General features: G+C 36.3%; 1 protein-coding gene across 1 annotated transcript in view; it reads left to right on the top strand.

Moving 5' to 3' along the window:
- The window catches only part of OTOG (otogelin), a 113,742-nt gene extending 95,506 nt beyond the window's left edge, over positions 1-18,236 (top strand). The window contains exons 43-56 of the mRNA XM_086748576.1: positions 1,482-1,676; positions 2,562-2,774; positions 3,548-3,652; positions 4,024-4,134; positions 5,291-5,392; positions 5,864-5,962; positions 6,683-6,723; positions 7,856-7,931; positions 8,866-9,044; positions 9,844-9,948; positions 10,378-10,497; positions 12,104-12,149; positions 16,667-16,746; positions 18,036-18,236. Of these exons, the coding sequence (XP_086604702.1) occupies positions 1,482-1,676; positions 2,562-2,774; positions 3,548-3,652; positions 4,024-4,134; positions 5,291-5,392; positions 5,864-5,962; positions 6,683-6,723; positions 7,856-7,931; positions 8,866-9,044; positions 9,844-9,948; positions 10,378-10,497; positions 12,104-12,149; positions 16,667-16,746; positions 18,036-18,236 (1,673 nt within the window). The remainder of the gene's footprint in view (positions 1-1,481; positions 1,677-2,561; positions 2,775-3,547; positions 3,653-4,023; positions 4,135-5,290; positions 5,393-5,863; positions 5,963-6,682; positions 6,724-7,855; positions 7,932-8,865; positions 9,045-9,843; positions 9,949-10,377; positions 10,498-12,103; positions 12,150-16,666; positions 16,747-18,035) is intronic.
- The last annotated feature ends 576 nt before the right edge of the window (positions 18,237-18,812 follow it).

The following is an 18,812-nucleotide window of genomic DNA, read 5'->3' as shown; positions in this document are numbered from 1 at the left end:
TAAGGTTGGAAGGGACCTTTGAAGGTCGTCTAGTCCAATCCCCCTGCAGGGAGCAGGGACATCTTCAACCAGACCAGATGGCTCAGAGCCCCGACCAACCTAGCCTTGAAGGTTTCCAGGGATGGGGCATCTACCACATCTCTGGGCAATCTGTTCTAGTGTTCCACCACCCTCATTGTAAAAAATTTCTTCTTTATGTCCAGTCTGAATCTACCTCCTTATATTTTAAAACCATTACCCCTTGTCCTGTCACAACAGGCCCTGCTGAAGAGTTTCTCCCCATCTTTCCTGTAGGCCCCCTTGAGGTACTGGAAGGCTGCCATAAGGTCGCCCCGGAGCCTTTTCTTCTCCAGGCTGAACAGCCACAACTCAGACTTTCTTCGTATGAGAGGTGCTCCAGCCCTCTGATCATCTTTGTGGCCCTCCTCTGGACTCACTCCAACAAGTCTATGTCCTTCAACTGATTTTTAAAAGCCTGAGTCCCTCTATTCGCAGGGCTCTAATACATATTTCCCTTGGGACATTATGGCCATTTTCAGTATTGAGGAGCTGAATAAAATCAACCTCCTCTCCCACTTAATCTTTAAAGTTGAAACTGGAACCTTCTTCATTTTTTGAGCAGACAGTCCATTTGTGAAGTGGACTTCTGTCTCATTACCATGATTCCAGATCGCGTTGCTGTATGATTTCGGTATCATTATATGATGAGGATCATATATTTTGCCAGTTCATAGAACCACACTGTTGACATTTGTAGACATATTTACACAGTTTTAATCACTGTTGTGCACCAATGAAAGATCATGTTAAGTTTTCAACAGTACAAGTTTAATCAAAATGAGACGCTTGTTTTGCCTATTCCTGCATGCACGCGGAATATGCCAAGGAATTTACTTTAGTAGTATGAAGAATGTTAAATTTAACTGTTTGCATTGGCTTAAAAATAACACACACACAGAGGAGAGTAATTAATGTGAATATCTATTAAATATAATAACGAGTTCCTCCCATTATTTATTAGTCCATGTAAAACAATGCTGAATTTGCCTTTATATATATTTTTTTGTAATTGACAAAGCTTTGCCCTTTGGTAATCACTGTGTTTTCTTTAGCCACTGCAAAGTGTTCAGAATTATTCGGAACACTGTATTGTTAATCTCTGTAGTATTTGCAAATGTTTTTGAAGTTTGAATTACTTTGTGTCAACACTGTTGCATGGTTTGATATCTCTACTGCCAAAATGCAAACTGAATCCTGATGAAAATGTTACTACAAGAAGAGAAGTAAAAGTGCTTGCAACTTCCTTTTTGTTTGAGTTTATCATGTAGAAAGTAACTGGTCTGTATTCGTGTTTTAGGTTGGTAGGTCCTACTGAATTGGCAAGCACAGGAAGTTGACAAGAAGACGATGATGTCTTCTCTTAGGTACTGCCTCCTGTGATTACAGCTTCAGAATGAGTGATTTGTTTATTTCCATCCTAGCCTTCCCCTGCTCTGAAAACTTCTCCTATCAGGCTTGTATATCTGCCTGTGAGGTTGCAGACAGTTGTCAGAATAGTGAGGTTGCTTCTCTGGACTCAGACTCCTGCTCAGTGTTGACAGAAGGCTGCGTCTGTGCTGCAGGGACCATCCTTCACCGAGCTCACACTGCTGTCTGTGTTCCTGAAGAAAAATGTGGTATGTTTCAATGTGACTTTCTTCTTTATTATCTGCAAGTTGGTGGTCAAATACTTCATTAATAGTAAGTAGAGTTCTGGCCTGATGTGTGAGTTCTGCATATGTCATTCAGTTGAGGACTATGGGTATTCAGTAAGCATTAACCGTACAGGTGAGCAAGCAGGGAATGTCTTTGTGACGTACAGTTTTGCTCACCTTCTTTCAGCTTGAGGATGCTCTTTAAAATTGAAGTTTTTGCTTATGTTTATGCATTCTAGCATTCTAAGTATGTTAGTCTTGGCCTCCTTTTCACCTAGCCCTTTGCCAAGGGGTCCAACCTATTGATACTGAAGGGCGTTCAAAAGACATGCAGCAACAGTTAATTACACATTTTGAATATACATGGATATGTCCTATGTTCTTTCTGATCACATTGATATTTATGTTTATTACAGTTCTGCCTAAGTACACCAAATTGTGGACCAATTCTTAATGCTAACAATACAAAACTGAAAGATGCAGTTTATTATCAGATTGCATAAAGCATTGTAAAATAATAATAGTTTTGCCATGTGTGAAATCCAGAAGTAACTTGTTTTCAGATCACTGCTTTAAAAACAAAAGATTGATTTTGGATTTTAAGTGACTAGCCTTGCAGTGGAGATAGAAAACAAAGTGGAGGCCCTCATCCTCTACAGGGTATTGAGTATCGTACTTTTCCATGCAAACTCAGTCTCAGACTGTCTCTTCTTTCACTTTTTTTTTTGTGGGGTGTTGGGGATAGGTGATGCCTTTAAAACTCTGGGACTTTTATACTTCATAGTTCCACACCTGCTGTGGAAGAAAATTCTGGTCAAAATTTGAAGTAAAAAGGAATTACTTCCCTTTTCTGTTGTCCTGATCTAGCTTGTACAGACAGCTTAGGAGTACCTCATGCAGTAGGTGAGACCTGGAAAACTTCTTTGAGTGGATGCTGTATGCAAAAATGTGTTGACAGTGAGACCATTATTCCAGTGGAGTACAACTGTTCAGATATCCACAATTTAGAGTGTCAGCGATTTGCAGAAGTGGCCTTGCTTGTTCCTGGTGATCAGACATGTTGTCCTCAGAAGATCTGTAGTAAGTATTCCTTGATGATTATGAATACTGCCCACTGGAATGTGGAGATATCCTTTCTTTGTGGTTTGTTTTCTGTTACACATCCCACTTTTGAAGTGAATGGAAATTACTTTGGTTTGAATTTACAGATTATGTAGAAAACTGTAGAAACTTTGTACTATTTGGCTCAATATCTGGTAGGTCTTGGGAGAGATGTAGAGGGAGGGGACAAGGGTTATAAGAAACTGAAATAGCTGTATGTTTATTTGGATATGAATTGTATTTCTCTCAGCTGTGTGGGCTAATGATTTATTTTTAATATCCAAATACAAATAAATTATGTAACTAATTAGTTGGAAAAAAAGACTAGATGATTTTTTAAATTAATTTACAAAATGAGCAGTAAAAAGGGGTATAAAAGCTTTTTTAAAATCCTTATTTAGCTTAGAAAGTCCATCTTCAAAAAGAAATTGCAAGCAGTTTTCATATTTTGACCACCTAGGGTGATGTTGCAGTGAGTTTTCCACATAATTTTTTTTTTTTAAATTCTCACAAGCACTCAATATTAGTTTAATTTTGCCTCCATGAAGAGCATTGCAAATGCTGGACATTTCTGTATATTGCCTCAGTTTCTTTTGCTAGTTTGTTGTGGTTTTCGTGTGCATGTTGTTATTTGGAGATTTGGGAAATCAACTGCAACTACTGCTTGCCACTACGCTACTTGACTTATAAATGCAGAAGATAGTTTAGAAGGGGTTTTGTTGTTTTTTTTTTATTTTGTCTTTATGTAACAGTTTGCAATCAGAGCCTCTGTGAACCCCTAATTCCTGAGTGTAGTGGCTTGGAAAAGGTGGTCACTTACTACAGTGAAGAATCCTGTTGTCCCAACTACGTTTGCGGTAGGTTTCTTTTGAAAAGGTAAAAACGTTCATCATTAAAAAGACAGACAATAAAGTAAATAGATCAACTCAGAAGCAAAAAGGTAGGTAGTGTAGACGTCGTTACTAGTATGGCCATTTACAAAATTCTCTTTCATCTAAAAGCTCAGGGTTGGGCTGTGCCTCAGTTTGAGCAGATGTAATGATAATGAAGTCCTGTGTTTAACCATCGGGCGAGAATGTCTTTGCTCTCTTGCGATAAAAGGTAAAGGTTTTTCTAAAGTGTCGTGTAGTATTTCTCTGCTCTGCACTGCCATTTCTTAGGGATATAGCATAAAAAAGGAGAAGTGCTATACTTCATATAAAGAAATACATCTGTTGTACATTTTCAGAATGTGATCCAGCTAAATGTGAACCAATGGAGCAGATGCCAAGCTGTCAAGATGATCAAACACTAATTGCTGCTCGAGTGGAGAGTACCTGCTGCATTTCTTATATATGTGGTACAGTATCCTGGCTAGTTGAGACTATGTGTTTTTGCATATGCAATGATGTCTACTAATATCTTGCCAATTAAGGCTCCTTCTACTTCCTTTAGCTCTCTCAACATAGTAAGCCTCAGAAGTGGTTAAAAAAAAAAGGGCATTAAATTTACAATACACAAGAAATGGCAACAACCATCAAAAGTCACCAAACAGCTTTGTGCAACTGAGTAATATTCTTGGGTCATGTAGAGGAGTGGTGGTGGAGAGAGTTGAGGGCTTTTGAGAGACTGTCCATGTACAGTGTGTGGACTTGCTGCAGGGTTATTTTATCTGAAAGAAGACTGAAGTTATACCCTTGCTCTGTATATCCTGTTGTATCAGCTATGGCCCATCTTATTCAATAGTAAATGTCCCATATGGGAGTATTATGCAAATTTGTTCTGTTCTTTTGGGATTTGCCTTTTAGTGACTTAATTCAGTAATTAAGTTGCACTTTTGGCATCAGTATAGGAGCTCTGATGTTACCGATGTTGTTTTCTATATAATAATAATGTGATAAGGAGGTCCTATTGACTTTACTCTTTTTTTTTTGCACATAGATATCTTTAAATTAAAGGCCAAGTCATCTTGACTAACTCTGCAAAAATTCGAGTGTTAATAGAAAACTTGAATTACACTTCCGTTCTTTACAGTAATCAGAGGATCACTTTGATGATGTGATAGCAGTGTGCTGTGTTCGGCTCTTCTCGCTGTCCGCACAGCATTCTTCAGTCTCTTTTTTTGATGTAATGAGTCTTTGCACTGTACATATTGAAAAGTACCCATTGTAGTTTTCGTATGTGTTCGAGTGGGAGGATAACACTACGAGCACAGGAGATGCCCTTTAGTGGGGATCAAAGATCAAATAATTCAGGTGGAGAAGCATTCCTGAAAACAACAGTGACTTGGTAGGAGGAGTGACTAGGTACAAACAATGTATTTATTCTTAATAGCAAGGGGCAAAGAAAAGGCAAACTGTACTGAAAATTAGCCTCTTCTATAGGGACTCTAAGGAATGAATGCAGAGTATCTCTGTTTTCTGTCATACGTGTCTATGACAAACTTATGGGCATGTTTCCTAGGCAGCAGTAAAATGTCTTCCTGTGTTTTAGATGTAAATAATTGTTTTCTCCAGCATGCGGGGCCTGCTCTGATCAAATACCCAAATGTCAAGAAGGTGAAGTTCTTATTGTGGATGGCAACACTACAGAGAGGTGTTGCCCTACATACCAGTGTAGTAAGTTTGACTTGATTTTGATGTTTTAAGTAATAGAGAACGTGTCAAATTTTGTAGTGTGGATGTTCAGTGCCAAAAATTGGGGATTAGAGATACAGCTCCACTCCTGCATGTAAGGGGCTATCATCTGTAGTCCTGACCAAATAATCTTTACTTTTAAAACTTCATGTGCCTAAAGCATTATCTGAATATCTGTGTCATGAAGATCAATGAGTGATTTCAGGCCTCAAATTCTGGAGATTTAAAACTGTTTTACATATTTGCCTAGAGTAGTTGTACTCCACACTACTATTACCTGATGGCTAACAATTAAATTTTTATTATTAGTCTTTTCAAGTCAGATATTTTCTAAAGATATTTATTATGAATAAGTAATTTTACTATATCTTAATTCATATTTCTGTTCATCAAAATATATGTGTTATTAAAATAAGCCTGGTGTTCATTGGACTTTCTTTTCCTTAATTTTAGTTTGTGAAATAGATCGTTGTCCTGAATTCAAATGTATGCTAGGCATGTCTTTGGTGGAGGTATGGAGCCCAGAGAAGTGCTGCCCCTTTCGGACATGTGGTAAAATGACTGATTTTCATTTTAGTTGCCTTAGACAATTAGACACTGACAAGAGCTTTGACCTCTTGGTTTTAAGACAGCTATGCCACTGTGATCTTCTCACGACAAATGATATAGAAAAGTCATCTCATGGTACAGAGCTTCCTAATCTGCTGGTTTTATTTCTTCTTGCTTCACAAGGGTGACAACATACTGTAGAATTTGGCTGCCCAACTGGGTGACTTATGATCTTGAAAATGTTGTAAGAGTTAGTAAATTATTTATGGCTAAAAAAAAACAAAAAAAATCCTTAGGTTCACAGGTCAGGAATTTGCCAGTTTACAAAGACAGTAGTATACCATACATCTCTTTGTGATGCCTTAAACAGAATTGTCCATTGCTTTATGTTGATTGTAGTGATTGTCATCACTGCAAGGAGGCTAGCGGCTAGAATGATCATCTTTTCTTTTTTTTAACATGTTCAGGTGAACTGCAGTTAATACAATGCTGTAAATTGTTGTGATAAGTGAAGGTGGTCATAGAAGCTGCTATTAGTTTTCAAGATGGAATAGAAAACAAACAGAATTGTGGACTCCTCAGATGGCTATATTTCAAAAACCAGCAGAACTTCTTCGGTGATGACTTGTAAATCTAGAATTTCTATTCTCTCTGATGCTCTGTTTTATGCAAATGGCATATAACTTTCTAAACTGTTGTTTTTGTTATCGTATTTTGTTTTAGAATGTGCATGTGAAACAATCCCCAAACCTCAGTGCAAACTGGTATGAAATTAATCTTGTCAGTATTTTTTTATTAATTTCTTAATAAATCTGTTTATCAGTATCTTACTAATAGTCTTATCAGTGAAATATGAAATGCCATGTCATTCTCTTTTTTAAAAAAATGGCTTTACAAGCACATATATCCATTTTTAAGAAGCCAAGTAAATTTAAATATCTTGCAGAATAAAATGGCTGTATAGCATTGATATTTCTGGAGTTTTTTATGACCATGTCCTGCCCTGAAGGGTTTGTAGAGTGGAACTGCTTTCATCCAGTCAAGGATAAAATTTTGTTTTTAAATTGTCCGAACTAAATGCTTTAAAGCATCGGTGTTTTGTTAATATTATTTGTTATAGTAAATATGTTAACATATATCATGCACTCAGACCACTGACTGAGCAGAACTTTTAAACTGTGTTTCATTGTGACTTGTTCCACATTACAAAAATGCTTATTAGCATTGCTCAGTCAGTACTGGGTATGCTTTGATTTTGCTTGTCATTATTATATCCAGAAAACAATATTGTGATGGAAATAATTTATAAAAATTATAATTTGGAGTCCTAGGAAGGAATTTGAAATAGTACTCAATTTTAATAGCGGAAGTTCCGAATGCTTTGTAAGCGAGGTAGTGAAAGTTACTAGTTTCATTTCATAGATGAGGAAACTTGGGCATAAGGAATCAGGACTTGCAGAAAACTGCAACAAAAATCTTAATATACATACATACAACCAATAAAAGGCAAAATTTAAAAGTACATCTGTTCTGTTGTACTACTATTTATATCCATTAAGTTGCTCCATGAAAGAATACACTCCACACTGTGTGGATATTTCTGTACAGAGGCAAGCCATTGCATTTCATTGTTGGCCTGCCTTAGTCTTTTCAGTCCTAAGTGTCTTCTGTACTGACACCACAACATTTCTGTTTTTCAGGTGTAAAAAAATTTCCCATTTCGTTATCATTACTAAATTAAATGTACCTATGGGTGATGAGAGTGGATTCAAAATAGGTTTCTGGAGGCAAGAGATACTGCTATTCAAGTCCTGAAGTCTTTAAAAGAAAAAGATTGTAGAGATAAGAAAACACTGTTGTTTCACTTCTCTTTTTTTTCTGCTTTTATACACTTAGGGGCAGAAACTTCAGATAGATGAACAATTTCAGAACAGTACAGAAAATATCTGTAACTGTGTTAAGTACAAATGTGGTAAGTCAGAAAAGAATTTAATTCAAAGAAATATCATTTCAAGTGCTAAGGTAAATTAGGAATTATAAATCGGATGTTCACTTTGAACATGGTGATGAGAAGGAAAGAATTGACTGATATAATTCACAAATAGTGTAAGAAAAGGCAAGAAAATAGGACTCCTTACTAAGCGTTTGGTTGATTATGACCTGTCCTTGTATTCTATTAGTTCCTGCAGCAGGAGGTCTGTGCAGGGAAATAGCAGACAGTTTTGGGAAGTTTGGGTGGTGTTGACTAAGCAGGCTGCATATTACTGAGCTAGAGTAAGGACTAAAAACACACTCCATGTCCACATAAAGAAAAATCCTGCTAACTCATTACTGGACTACTCAGAAGCTTGTAGACACGCTTATGCGCTTTACAAAATCAAGGATAGCATTCAGCACTGTGCAGATTCATCTTAGAGCATGCCCAATAGTGCCTTGGAGGAGTCAGGGCAAAATAATTCCTGTGGGGCACCCAGTTGGCCAACAGAGTTGGGATAGTCCTTGCTTAGATTTCTACAACAAAGATGTATACTTCTGAGCTAATTATCCTCTATGCCTCAGTAATCATTAGGGAGAAATAGACATTTCTAAGGTACATTTCTTATCCTGAAGGAGACTTATAAAACAAATCAGTTGAAGAAGCCTGCCCTGTAATTTTGGTGGTGCAACTAATAGAGTATTATGTATTTATTTAGATTTCCTGCGCGGTTATATTTGAAATAATTTGAGGATTGTAGTGAAGCATTAGATTACTCTTAACAGTTTATATTTGAAAATCTGACCTATAATTCTTAAAGAGGTAGAGTGGCTTTTTCCATTGCTGTTCTACTGTTTGAAATATTTTTAGCAGAGTTTTGATACCAAGTTGATCATCCTGAGCATGCTGTTTATTTTGTGTGTTCTTGCAGTGAGAGACAAAGTTTGCCTGAGTAATGAGAGAGGTGTGCTGCTTCCTGGACAGACAATCGTGGAACATAATGCAGATGGCATTTGCCGTATTTCTTATTGTACAAATACGACTGATCCTTCCACTAAGTACTACCGAATAAACACATCTTCAATAGACTGTGCTGTCAAGTGCAGAGCTGTAAGAAATTCAGCATTTTAGACATGTACATTGTGACTGGTGGTCTTAATTACATTTGGTTGGGTTTTATTGAGTAGATTACAGTCTCAGGAACACGATGGAAAGAGTAATTATGAGATCTCCCTTTAATGATGTGCTACCACACTTCTGATAGAAATTCTCACTCCCTTCACTGTCTTGTCTTCCATGTAAATCTTATACAAACTAAGGTATATAGCATACTGCCACTTTGGACAAATAGCGTACTGCCACTGTGCATCCCTGTATAACTTCAGCTGCATTATGCACAAACTGGTGCAAATTCCTGTCAGACATTAGCTCAATAAGAATTAGGAAGAAAATAATTATAAGTAGAAGAAGAATTCTAAATGTGCTGAAAACAGCTTTATAAAATAAGCAAATGATACCTTGTCTTTTTACAAAGTATGATACATTACCATGGGAATGTTATATAGATTACTTTTTCTAATTATGTACTTACTCGATGTCTAATGTGTAAAAAGTCAAAATTTCACTGGTTCTTGAAGTAAGTTATCCAACTTATACTCAAAAATGGTAGAAAGATCAGTTCATTCGATCAGAGCTGGAACTTCTCTCCATTTACTTTATTTAAGATCAAAGGTATTTTATAAAAGCTTCGTGAATGTACAGTGTGTACAAATGTAAGCTGTGCAGTTTTGAAAGTTACTTAAAAACTGTCCCTAAAATCAGATACATGAAAAAATCTGCCCATTACAGTAGTAGAATGTCAAGCTGCAAGATGGTCTCATACAAGGAATAATCTATTTGATTTTGGCAGAACCAAGTCTATCAGCCTCCAAAAGATTTAACAACTTGCTGTGGTAGCTGTAAGAACTTGTCTTGTCTCCACACTTTCAGCAATGGCACAGTTTCCAATTTTAAGGTAAGTTTATATGTGTCTTATTACCTCAAAATATTTAAAGTAAACAAAAAATTATTAAGATACTGTATACACATTGCCTTATAAAACGTGCAAAGAGGAGCTTTATTTGGCCAAATACTAGGAATAGTTTTGCATGTACACAACATTAATTTCTTGGCAAGTCAATAATATAACTGTCCACGAAGATTAAGAGATTTTGATATATCAGAGAATTATCATCAACTTGACTATTTTAGAACTTGCTTGACATTATTTATTTAGTGGACTTTTAAGTTCTGTACTTAAACAGAACTTTAACATGCATTAAATTAAACTTTGCTATAAGTATTACTTATGATTCAGACAAGTTCACATTCAGTGGAATTATATTATAAGTACTTATAATACTGGTTTTGCTGAGTAAAAATTCTGTTTTACAATTTTTAACAGCCTGGTACTGTTTGGATTTCAAACTGCATCAGATATGAGTGCACTAACACAGCAATAGGACCAGTTCTGATTTCCTCTTCAGTTGGCTGCCCACCCTTTAATGAAACTGAATGTGTGAAGGTCAGTGTTAAATACGTTGTTTGCATTCTAGCTATGATTTGTTTGCATGAAAACATTAACAATGACAAAAGACATTTTTATCTCAAGAAGGGAGAAATTATAAATTCTTGCAATGCCTGGATTTTTGCCCAGACATTTGAAGGTGAAAAGCTCTAACTATACACATAGTGTGCCACCAAACTGCCCAGTTACCTTTTCTTATACTTAGATTTATTTTTTTTTCTCGTAGAGGCTTGTAATTTCAAACTAGTCCTCATACAGCTATCTGGACTTGGATGCTTTTCTGGGTTGGACTTCTTCTTTCTAACTGATTTTCTGCTTATAGCAATTTGATTCATAACAATGGTCAAAAATATTGAAGAAAAGGAAAGATTGTCTGAATATCAGGAAAGTCTTTCCTACAGTAAGACGTAAGGTTTTTTGGACTAGTTTTGCTGGAGAAGCAAAAGCTCTGTTTGCATTTGCAAAATGAGATTAGACTAAGTGCCAGGAAACGTATGCAAGGAGCAATCTCATATTGCTCTCTGTAATTCCACATTTACATGTGAATGAGAGGATATAAGAAAGATGGAAACAAACTCTTTATCAGGGCCTGTTGCGACAGGACAAGGGGTAATGGTTTTAAACAAAAAGAGGGTAGATTTAGATTAGATATAAGGAAGAAATTTTTTACAATGAGGATAGTGAAACTCTGGAACAGGTTGCCCAGAGAGGTGGTGGATGCCCCATCCCTGGAAACATTCAAGGCCAGGTTGGACGGGGCTCTGAGCAACCTGATCTGGTTGGAGATGTCCCTGCTCCTTGCAGGGGGGTTGGACTAGATGACCTTTAAAGGTCCCTTCCAACACTAACGATTCTATGATTGTGTGATACTTTCTTTAATGAATGATGGTATGCAAGCAGAGAACAGTCCTAAAGGAACTAGATGGCTGGAGTTCTTCCTTGCAGATAGCAATGGATTGGTTCTTGAGAGAGTCTCAGTTACACAGCTGGTGAAAGGCCTTTTGCTGTTGTAGGCAAACTAAAAAAGTTAAAGCAGAGAGATAGATCATCATAGTTTGAGATACCGAGGTGGGCATCAAAAATTGAACTCTCCTTCAAGGTAATACTGAGAGAGCCTTTTAAAAAACTGCAACTATTCTTCCCACAGTACTCTGTGAAATGCTTTATGCTACAGCACTGAAGACAGCCATGACTCTGCACGGTAGAGAGTGGGTGGCTTCTTACTTAGATGAGATTTCTTCCTGCTTTGATTTTAGAATAAGTTTTTTTGTGATTGTCAGTATAGCCTCCAGAAGATGTCAGAGGTTTACTCTAAGCAACAGATGATGGAGTTCGACTTAACACAGTCTTTCCCTCTCCAAACGTGGCATTTTGATAGCTGGTGATGTATAGTGGTTTTCCGTGACAACCACTTACTACTCACTTTTGTTAGAACAATGATGTTAAATCATTTACAGCCAAACCATCCATTCAGCAAGAGTGCTGCATTTGCCTGAATAACCTTGCAGAGCTCTATCTGGAAGGTATTTCTAATACTGCAGATATATGGGAATGAATGTTTGAAAAAAATAAGTTCTTTCCTCTTTATTTCTCTCATGGTCAGGTTGGAGGCCATATTGTACCATTCTTAGAAGGATGCTGCAAAACATGTAAGTGATTAGTGACACTTCCTGCCTTACAAGTTTGTCTGATTTGTTGTTACCTAAGAAATAAGGTTGATTTACTGATCTCAAAGGCTGTGCTTTTCCCAGTTTTACTCGTGTGAATACCAGTGAAACTAGTAGAGTTAAATCAGAAGAAAGTAGTTTAACATTGAAGGATTTACTCCACTGATAATGATTGTGGCTGACCAAGTCACTGAAATTGCTGCCTTGAGGATTTTGTAGTTCTCATGTAAAACTCCTAAAAACATTTGTTACTGCATTTAATATAATAAAACATATTTTCATCTATATTCATATCTTCATAGTTTGTAAAAGTGAAGATTGATTTGTAAGTCAGTGCTGTAAATAATTAACTGATTGTAATATAGTCTTAGATTCCATTAATAGACATAGTTCAGAAGCTTTCAGGCAATATCTTTTAAAAGAACTTGCAATTTAAAAATTCTCCCTTAATTGATTACCAGGATATGTTTTGATATTTATGAGTCCTAATAAAGGTTCTCTGTAAAAAAAAACAAACAAACCTGTACAGAATAGATTCCAAATATGCTAATTCTTAATATAAATTGAGAGCTAAGTACATTTTTTTCTTAACACACTGGTACATAGCTGGAACCTTTTGGCTGATTTTGTGAGGAATTTAGCCTGAGGCAGACATCTACCCTGAAGAATCTAAGCTCAAATACTTGATGTTGGCAATGTTATAAGCAATTGAAAAGGACTTTTTATACTGGGCAGTATGAGATTATCTTTTAAAAGGTGCAAAGATCTCACTTCATTTACATAAGTGGCTGGAATAGTCACCTAAAAGCTAAAGATAGTAGGAGGTAAAGTGTGGGAGCGAGCTGGAGAAAAATGCAGGTATTTCCTGCTGGGTGGGATGGGACTTGAACAATCTCAACTACAAGATACGGTACTATGTGCAGTTACTGCAGTGGGATATATGTTGCCAACTGGGAGCTACCTTTTGATGTTAGTCATTATGTATTACATTTTGTAGTACAAAGGTTATTGAAACTGTGGAAGATTTATCTGCTTTTTTTCCTCTCTTGATCACTGTAAGAGAATGGAAATATCTCTTCACATTTTTTCACTCTGATGGACCTGTTTTTGTCCTAGTTCTGTAGCCGATTCTTTGTAGGCTCTTAGTTTTTTATTATCTGACATTACCCTTCAGTGACTTAGCAGCCATATAAGCCAGCTTCTGAACAAACAATTTATAAAGACCGCTAAAAATCCATTAAGCTACTTTTCAGCAAGGCAGATCTTGCTACTATACTTAGAGAAATATCATAACTGCACTCTTAAATAATTAAGACAAAAATAAGTTACGAATCTTGACATGCATCACAAAGTAAAACTAAACTCTTGAAAAATCCAGTGACTTCTGAGATGCATTTATGAGTAAATTCATACAGTTTTGATTTCACACTTGTTTATAGACAACCTAGTACCTCTGTGAATCATGTAGTTCATTCTGACAATTAGTCAATTGTAACTGTGTGAGACATTTTATGGGAAGGGTTATCAGGTTGTTCTTTTCTTTTGAAGTACTTTACCATTAGACACTATTGTGACTTTTGCTTTCAGTTTTAAGTGATATTTGAAAATTAAGTTCTAGGAATTCCATCAAAACCTAGAATTTTTATAAATGCTGCTCAGAGGAAATTATACTATTTCTTTCTTGTAGCCCCAAAGGACAACTTAAATTTAGGGTACCAGATTGTCTTGATTATACCAATGCAGATCAGATCCCTCCTGGTTTTGACATTAGGCTTAGCAATGCAAATAGTACGTAGACATGGTCCGAAGCTGCTGGCACAGTGATCCCTGCTTGGGCAGGGAGGTGGGACCCGATGACCTCTAGATGTCCCTTCCAACCTCAGCTATTCTGTGATCCTGTAATAATACAGACATTTTAATGTTGAATTCTTTTCTCAAATATGCTGAAATCTAATAATTCCAGAATGTTTCATACTGATAGGGAATCCTCTGTAACATGTACTCTGTTCAATACGTAATATTCCTACCAGGTTCTTCAGTGTCAATGGTCCTCCCATTCCCCGTTAGCCCAGTCACTCCTACGGCCTATGCTAGCTGTAACACAGGTACATTTTCCGGGAAATAAGTAGGACCAACCCAAACAGCATCATTGTTGATTTCCAACAATGTACTCCCTGATAGGAGCATCAGGCCTCATGTTACCCAATTGTGCCAAAAGCTGCAGTGTAGTATAACTGTTCATGGTTCAGAGTGGCTCACATTTTGCTTTTGTTTTGTTTTTCATTTTGCACTGTGTGGGCGGTGCATTGTTGTTAGCCAACAATGTACTGTTGTTAGTAATCACTTGCATAGTCTTTAGCTTGCTGCATGTGTAAAATTGCTGTGTTTAAAAATGTAAGCTAATTCAATTATGTTTACAGTGTTGTAGAACAAAGACTAATTGCTTTGCTTGTTAAAGCTTATTATATAAACAACATTTTTGCAAATGATGTATATAGCTTTGCTTCCAGTGGCACACACAGTAGAAGCAGGTCATTTCTTTCCCATCCATAGTTAGGACAGTATACGGAAAATAGTAAGCCTATGTTAACTCCATGAAAATTGGAGATTGTCTTCGTGCTTTTTCGGAGAGCATGATAATTTTTTGAATTGTAACATGATATAAATGCAATTGTTTTGCTATTTATTTTGTGAAAACATCTCTCTCTAGTTCTGTAAGAGAAATGATCTGTTGACTGTAATTTTGTACATCACTGAGTGATACATCCTTCATTATATTACACTCATGACTCTAGGATTCCTACACTGAGATCTATATTGCTCTTTCATATTGACATCACTTTAAATGACAAAGGTGTCATGAGTCAACCCAAAAACTAAGCAAGGATTTTTGACGATACAGACTGTGAAAAAGAATCTCATTATAACAAGACACGTACAAGATACTCACATGTTTAGTAAGGTTGTTTGTGGAAACGTATATTATGTTGTAGAGCTCACTAAAAGCCACTGAACGTTACAGTACATGCACGGAAATACCTTTTATATTTATTTCTCTATGAGATATGATATACTTTGACTATAGCCTGGATGAAGTCTTAGCCACAGCTGCACTGAATTCTCCATCCTACAGACCACGTATAATGTAAAAGAAGAATGGACATGAATAGGACTATAAGAAACATGCAGTAATGGTGAGTTTTTATTTTCAAAAACAATTTAGTTTTTTCTTCAATTCTCAATTGACTTTTTCCCTAAGCAAATATTATTCAATGATAGTCGAGCAGTAGCCAGCCATTTTTTATTGTAGATGTTTATTTGCTTCCAAGAAGATTCATTGCTGTCCTTTCTTTCATGTTCCAGAAACCTCTGCTATGTCTAGAAAAGCAGGCTTTTATGTTGGTTTTTTTTTAAAAAAAAAAAAAAAAGCCAAACCTCCTCAAAAAAAAAAACGCTTCTCTTTGAGAAGCAGTATTACCTGGTTTGACAGTGATTAGAGCAGGGAACTGGACATTGGACATCAGTAAACCAGTTTAGTATTAGGTATTGGTCAAACCAATGAGTCTTTCATTTCCCTTGCTTTTCTGGAGCTTAACAGTATTCACCTTTTATCAACATCTTTGGATTTCTTGGCTGAAAGTGCAGCTCTGTAAGCAGAGCATCATGTGAGTCTGCATCACAGTGTGTAAAATCTGCTGTGAAAGTGTAGAAGCTGTTACAATGGAATGGTCTATTCATTTCTCTTGCAGATCTGCAATCTGGTGTGGTTTCTTCAGCCTAGAGGATCATCACAAGAAGATACTGTGCCTTCTGATGTGTAACAGCTAAACTTTATACTGAACTTCTTTGCTTTTCTTCAAATGTTCAGGGTTCCCTTCTTAAATTAAGTTTAACTCATTTCATTCCATTCTTTCTTTTATCTTTTTTATCTCATCCGTATACTTTGTACATACTTCTGTGAGAAAAGTTGTGGAAATAATGGTAATGAAAATGTAAATAAAAAAATGTAATCTTCACTGGTGTTCTTTTTCTTATTTAATAAAAACATAGGAAACATAAAGCCCCTGGAAGCCCTACTCTTCATCAGATTCTGCTGAAAAGTATTCATTTTAAACTTTGTGTATGCCACTGGAATGCAATTGCTGCTATTAAAGTTTGTTACCGTTATTTCATAGAAAATGCATTTTATGCTTTATTAACAAGCCTTCTTACAGGAATGGTTGATCAGTTTTACAAAATTTTTTGAAAGACAGTGTACTTACTCTTAAAAGGCTTCTGTTACTGAAAAGACAAGGAGACAGATACATTAATGCATGAAATAGAATAGTTTTTAAAGTGATACAATGTAGAGCTAATGTCAGTTTGCCAAAGTTTTGTGTGTGCAGTGAGGTGTTGGATATTTCCTTCTTTGTATCTCTTGACCCCATAAAAACATTAAGAAATGTACTTGTCTCTGAAACATATAGAATTTTAAGCTGATATTAATGCCTATTTTGCAGGTAAGGAAGACGGAAAATTCTGTAAAAAGGTAACTGTTAGGATGACTATCCGCAAGAATGACTGCAGGAGTAACACTCCAGTAAGTAAATAACTATCACAATTTCTTTTAATAAAAGGGAAAAAAAATATGAGAAAAAGAAGGAAGAAAGAGAACACAAATTCCACAATCTGTTTGCTATTGTCTGAATATCTCTCACAGAGAGGTTTCTGCGTTTCATAGAACTATTTTAATGTTTCCCTACATTCTCAGCAACCATCTTCTCAAATAATAAGAAAAAGGGGCATGTGACTTTTGCTTTTGTGTGCGTTTTGGCACATGTTGATTTAGTGCAAATCCAAGGTCTCAGTTCACCCTATAATGAAATTATTATATGCAAATTAACTTTGATATAATTGAATCTTGCCAGTGAAATACTACAGTTAAAATGGCTGCAGATGTGTTTAATTTTCCATTTGTCTAGGGAAAGTATTTAAATGCCAGCTTCATGAAGAAAGGAGCCTTGGGTCCTGAAGGTTTTCTTTTAGACAGCAGCATGAGCATACTGTGAAATGTGTAGGAAGAATGAGCCACTATCTGTGTGTCTACAGAAGGATTTACTGTAGGAGGACACCAACAATGTCCTGCTGGGCAGTAAGGCAGTGTTAGCAGCAGCAAGGGTGCAGACAGACGTCTCATGTGAGATGTGTAAGAGCGCCTGGAAAAGCTGTAATAAAAGACTGTAGGGAAACAGCTGTAACCTCTAAAATGACTCTCAGAGTACATTTTGTAAAGTGTTGAGCAGCTAGGAAATTTAGTCTGTGTGTCTCATTGAACAGAAACACAAATCCTGACTATAAAACTTGAAAAAATGATCAGTTTATATTGCTGTTCCTGTTACAATCTACATTACAGTTTTGGTATCATTAGTAATAATTCCCCCTGGCTTTCTACAGGGCCGATTATTTGTATTCCTCCTTACTGATACCAGTATAGCAACACCGCGTCAATGTATCACTGAAATTAAAACTGTAGGGAGTTGTGGACAGAACATTTGATGCTATATTCTAGCCAAGCTTGTTAGGAATACTTTAAAATGCAAAATTGAAATGGTTTCTTTGTGTCTGTTAATAGCCAAAATCTGCTATTACTGAAATTGACATGAAGAGTCATCATTAATCTCCGTAAAATAAAAATTGAGACTTATTTGGGCAACGTAGTTCAGAGTTTATTATTCAGACATAGTGGGATTTCATAAGGTGCTAGAGGAAATACCTCGAAATTTTTCACTGTTTCCATTGGAATTGGGTGCTTTTGGACTTCCTTGAGAATGCCTAACTTTATTTCCTAGCGGCTTCAGTTTGCTGATTATTCTTCATGTTTGTTGCCAGGTGAACATTGTTTCATGTGATGGAAAATGCCCATCTGCAAGCATTTACAACTACAACATCAACACATACGCAAGATTCTGCAAATGCTGCAGGGAGCTCGGACTACGGAGACGAACTGTGCAATTGTATTGCACCAGTAATTCAACCTGGGTCAGCTATTCAATCCAAGAGCCTGCAGATTGTTCTTGCCAATGGTCTTAAAAAAAAACATTAAAGGAAAGAAAACGGCAAGCCCAGCTGTTCCCAGCATAAGATAATTTGAATAGTTTATCTATTAAACTACAATACCCAATCCACTGAATTTTTACCAGTTTAATACTAAAAGATAAAAGAATAAAAGTATTTTTGGACTCCTCTAAATTTCTGAAGAAATTTCTTGCATTGTTTGTATTGTGATTTGTCTTCATGTTCATTCACGTTAAGAGTTCTTGTGATATGTGCCAACTTAAAAGGTGAAGTAATTTACATTGGAGACACCTCAAGAGAAAGAGGTGTTTTTTTGTTCAGGAAGGCTGAGCCACTCTATGACAGGCACCCCTTCCTGTTTTAAATCGTTGACCAGCTTCTCTGGCAGCAGTTCACTATTTTGAATGCATTGCAATTGTGCAAATACATTCAGTGTCTATTAAAGAAAAATTATTTGGACAACAAAAGAAGAATTTTCAGTTTAAATCATATTCCTATTGCAAAGTAGAGCATGTATGAGAAATTTAATTAAAGATTTTTTTTTAATCGGAGAAACGTTGTCGATACTGATAACTGTATGTAATATTCCCT

Source organism: Chlamydotis macqueenii, chromosome 5 (genome assembly GCF_036417535.1).
Source record: "Chlamydotis macqueenii isolate bChlMac1 chromosome 5, bChlMac1.mat, whole genome shotgun sequence".
Taxonomy (NCBI): domain Eukaryota; kingdom Metazoa; phylum Chordata; class Aves; order Otidiformes; family Otididae; genus Chlamydotis; species Chlamydotis macqueenii.
Note: the sequence above shows the minus strand (reverse complement) of the source record. Positions and strands in the feature narration are given on the sequence as shown.